Here is a 4,144-nt window from a genome sequence, read left to right as displayed (position 1 = left end):
CGTTTGGCAAATCCCTCCCCAATTCCGATGCCCCCCATAGGCAGGGTGAGGCCATCGGGGGTGGCACGAGGCATCACGTGCTGCTCTCTGGCATGGGAGCACTCGAGTCGTCATCCCCATCGCTGCCCATGTATGCAGCTCGGTTCTCCTGCTGCATATGCGAGCCCACGGCTCAGCACGGGTTCCCCTCCTCACCGCCCTCCCTTTCTCTGCCCAGACTTGGCCATCGACGTCCCTGGTCATGGGAAGGTGGTGGTCGACATCGGCTACGGTGGCACTTTCTACGCCTTTCTCAGCGCTGAGCAGCTGGGCCTCGATGTGTGCTCCTCGAAGACCAGGGACCTTGTCGATGCAGCGAGCGCGGTGACAGAAGCGGTGAAGAAACAGGTATGGCAGAGCGCTGCGGTACTCCGGCGTGTTCCCGGCAGGGTGACTGCACCGGACCAAGGCCCTTTATTCCCCCAAGATGCTCAGGATGGAAGGAAGTCCCATCCTTCCAGCTCCCTGTTGGATTTCTCAGTCCTCCTCCAGCCTCACAAGGACATGAGAAGGAGTTTGCTTTCCTGCTGCTGTGTCCATCTCTGTTCCTGGAGAAGCAGAGGTGGAAACGCAGCAGCGTGGCCTCGTCCCCTTCCTTTGGTCTCTCGAGGAAGCTGTACTGCACGTGCTGCTGAGTGCCCAGCCACTGCGCGCGTTGCTGAACCTGTCTGTGCTGTTCCCAGTTCAAGCTTCATCACCCTGAAAGCGAAGACCTGGCTTTCCTCTACGGCACCATCCTGACAGATGGGAAAGATGCCTTTAGTGAGGAGCCCACCACCAACATCTGTGTGTTTGCAGATGAACAGGTACAGAAACAGAAACTCTTCTCAGGCATGCAAGGCACCAACCTTTTTCCCTTCTTACATACTCTGCAGAGACGAGGGACACTGCTGCTGCTTCTCGTTTTGGGCAGCGATCATTGCTTCTGCTGCAGTGATGTCTCTGAAGAGCAGAGCGTCACTTAACACACGCAGTTTTAGCTCCTAATGACAGAAATCTACTTCTGCTCATCTTGGGTGGTGGCATTTTAAAAAGGTTCCATGCCTCATAGCTAGGAATTTCCCAGGAGTTCAAGGCTAAGGCGGGATCCCAACACAGTGTGTGTTCTTACATTCCTAATCTAGGGAACAGCTGCTGGGGATCAACAGAGCAGGAGAGAGAAGAGGGGGTTTAAACTTGTCTGCTGTGGATAAGGTATCACATAAATAGCAGGGGGAGTTTCGGTTGGACTTTGCAGCAGTGAGGAGTGTGGAGCATTGGAACAGATCGCCTCGGAAGCTGACCAGCGCTGTGGTTTTGGAGGTTTTAAAGAGCGGGCTGGCCAGCAGCTCCCACGGTCAGCGTAAGGAGAACTGATCCTACCTTGACGCGTGAGAATGGGGCAGGTGGCCTCGGCCCCTCTCAGTCCTTTTGCTGTGATGCTGGGAAGCTTTCAAGCACTCTCTAAATAGCCTCAATATTTATTAGATCACTCATCCTTACTAGTTTGCCAAAGCTGATCGCAATCCCAAAGTGCCCCAAAGCTGCTTATTTTGTCTTTTCATTTGTCATGTATCCCGATTCCACACAAACCCCTGGGCTAGGCAGATTTCCCCCAAGTGCAGTATAAAGGTGGCAAAGAAACTGAGGGGAGCAATATTGTTTTCTGTTAAAACCCAAAATACTAAAACTGGTTCATCTTCTCTTCTGAATGTAGGTTGACCGAAGCCCGACAGGTTCGGGTGTGACAGCTCGCATCGCCTTGCAGTACCATAAGGGGCTCATCCAGCTGAATCAGACCAGAACCTTTCGGAGCAGTACCACGGGGTCCTTGTTCACCGGGAAGGCAGTGCAGGCAAGTGGCTTGTGCTGGGCTTTCCTTCCTTCTTGAGGACTGCTGGTGAAGTGCTGCTGCCTTGACTCGGTGGAGAAGCAGAAAAGCCTTTCGGTGCTTGGGGGAGGGGATATGGGAGGAGGGAGGTGTCTAGGGGTCTTGCCTTCCCACAAGCCTCAGGCTTCAGGATTTTTTACTGGAGAGGCAAGTAACGGTAAGACCTTGTTCTGCTGCCTGGCTTCCCTGCAAATCCTCCCTCAGCCATCAGGAAAGGACTGGGCACCTCGGCAGCTTGTCGGCCTCCTTTGAGGCAAACCCAGGCTGTAAGTGGTGCCGGGGCTGGCGAGCTCAGAGCAGGGGCAGCAGCAGTCATGCAGGTGTGGAGCTGGTGCAGGCAAGGTGAGGCAGGTAAAAGGGCTGCTGCGCACTTTGGGGTGTACCCGGCCAGGGCAGAGCGCTCAGTGAGGGCTTATTCTGCATCAGTGACAGATAGCGCTGGCATTTCATGCGGTTGGGAGAGCTGAGAACCTCTTGTCTCCTCTGCTCTGATCCTCATCCCTCTGCAGGAAGCCAAGTTTGGGGACTACAATGCTGTCATCGTGGAAGTCTCAGGAGAAGCCTTTTACACCGGTACAGCCACCTTCACTGTCGAAGAGGAGGACCCGCTGAAATACGGCTTCTTCTTCAAGTGACCCGAGCCACCGGGCAGTGGCAAAGTCTCACTGATGGTGTTTTGCTTCTCCTGCCCACGCGTTCCTGTTCTGCTTCTCCACACAGCTTGCTGCAATATGCCAGAGCAACAGGAATGGCCTTTGGTGGTGTGACAGCATCTGCCGTGTTTCAGGATAACACAAGTGGTCCCCTGTTGTGATTAGCATATTGGGTGCAATGTAATTAGCATAGATTGGCTGCTCTGAGAAGCCGTAATCTTTTTCTTCTTTTTTTTTCCCAATAATTATTCACAGAAAATGGAGCTGATCTCAGAGAGCTGTCTTCAAATTTATGTGCCTTCTCCAAGTCTGCAAATTACTACATTTCAAAGCCAGCTTCCTATTAAACACCAGCTGAAGACACTGCCTTTCTCCTCTTGTTTTCACTCCCGGACCTCATGCCCAGGACTCTGCTGAGTGTACCATGGCTGTTGGTTTGGATTGCCAGCTCTTCCTCGATGCCTCCTGCTCAGCCGGCCCTGCTGCTCTGTCTCCTGCCCCAGCTTCCCCTTCCTGATGGTGCTTGCTTCACCCCTGCCAGAGCCCTCCTGCGTCCCAGGGCTGGATGCAGGTGCTCAGAACTTCCTACCATCCCTGCTGCCTGTCCAGATTATGCTGCTTCCCTAAACCTTCCTCTCTCGCTTATCTTGGACCCCGGGGTTGCAAATACCCCGTGGTTAACTTTCAACAGGAGTAGCTGTTTTCGAAGGTCTGATCCACTGTGACCTTTGATTGCAAAATTACTTACTGATGATTTTGTCTCAGGCCGGGGGCAGCTTGTGCAGCAGAGCACAGTCAAGACGTGCTTTACCAGTCCATCGAGCGAGGGTTGCCGGTGGAAAAACCAAACCAAGCCCTGGGCTGTAGGCAGGCTTTTGCAATGGCAGAAGCAGAGCTTCAGACCACCTGAGGCCTGCGATTTTCACTGTGCCTCTGGACAAAATGGTGTTCGTTTATTGAAGACACTGGTGGGAGTGTGTCTGGTTAAAAGGAGACACAAAAATGAGAAGGATCCTCTGCCAGTAGCTCATGCAGCAGAAGGGAGCAAGTTGCGCTGGAGAGCTTGGGAAAGGTTGGCATGCAAAAGCCTGAGAAAAACTTTTTCTGTACAATTGAAAATTGTAACTTTGGAACAGGAAGAAGCAAAAATGCCCACGTTCAGAGAGTGGCTGTGCTCCCCACAGAGGTTTTGTAAGGCTGGTGTCTGGGGCTCTTGCTCCCAGCTTTCCTGTAACCCTTGGATAAATCCCATACAGCCTCTGGTCCGGGGGAGCAAGAAGTGACACGCACATCCTCTGTGCTTGCAGGAGCAAGCTCATCTGGTGTTTCTAGCTTCTGGGCATCTCCCTTGCGATCAGCCCCCCAGGCGGGCTCCGGGGGAAGAGCTGGGGCAGCAAGCCACAGAGCCCGGCACAGAAAGCTGGAAAGCTCTTCAGCCATCAGTTGTGTCTCAGCCTTCGTTGTCTACTCACTACCCCCATCCCTCAGAAACGTTTCACGTCGGGGCAGGCAGCTCCAGCGTGGCTGAGGGCCGGGGGACAGGGCCGGGCTGGGGGTGCCTGGCCTGGCCGCTCAACCCCGC

The 4,144-nt window shown here is 53.9% G+C and overlaps 1 protein-coding gene across 1 annotated transcript; it reads left to right on the top strand.

The window, feature by feature from the left end:
- The first annotated feature begins 27 nt into the window (after window positions 1–27).
- On the top strand, window positions 28–2,544 carry L3HYPDH (trans-L-3-hydroxyproline dehydratase). Its single transcript, XM_009648911.1, has 5 exons — window positions 28–40; window positions 218–387; window positions 723–845; window positions 1,736–1,873; window positions 2,419–2,544. The coding sequence occupies exons 1-5, from the start codon at window positions 28–30 to the stop codon at window positions 2,542–2,544; spliced, it is 570 nt and encodes a 189-aa protein (XP_009647206.1).
- Window positions 2,545–4,144: the final 1,600 nt, after the last annotated feature.

Source organism: Egretta garzetta, unplaced genomic scaffold (genome assembly GCF_000687185.1).
Source record: "Egretta garzetta isolate BGI_Z169 unplaced genomic scaffold, ASM68718v1 scaffold311, whole genome shotgun sequence".
NCBI classification, from domain to species: domain Eukaryota; kingdom Metazoa; phylum Chordata; class Aves; order Pelecaniformes; family Ardeidae; genus Egretta; species Egretta garzetta.
This window is presented reverse-complemented; position numbering and strand designations above follow the sequence as displayed.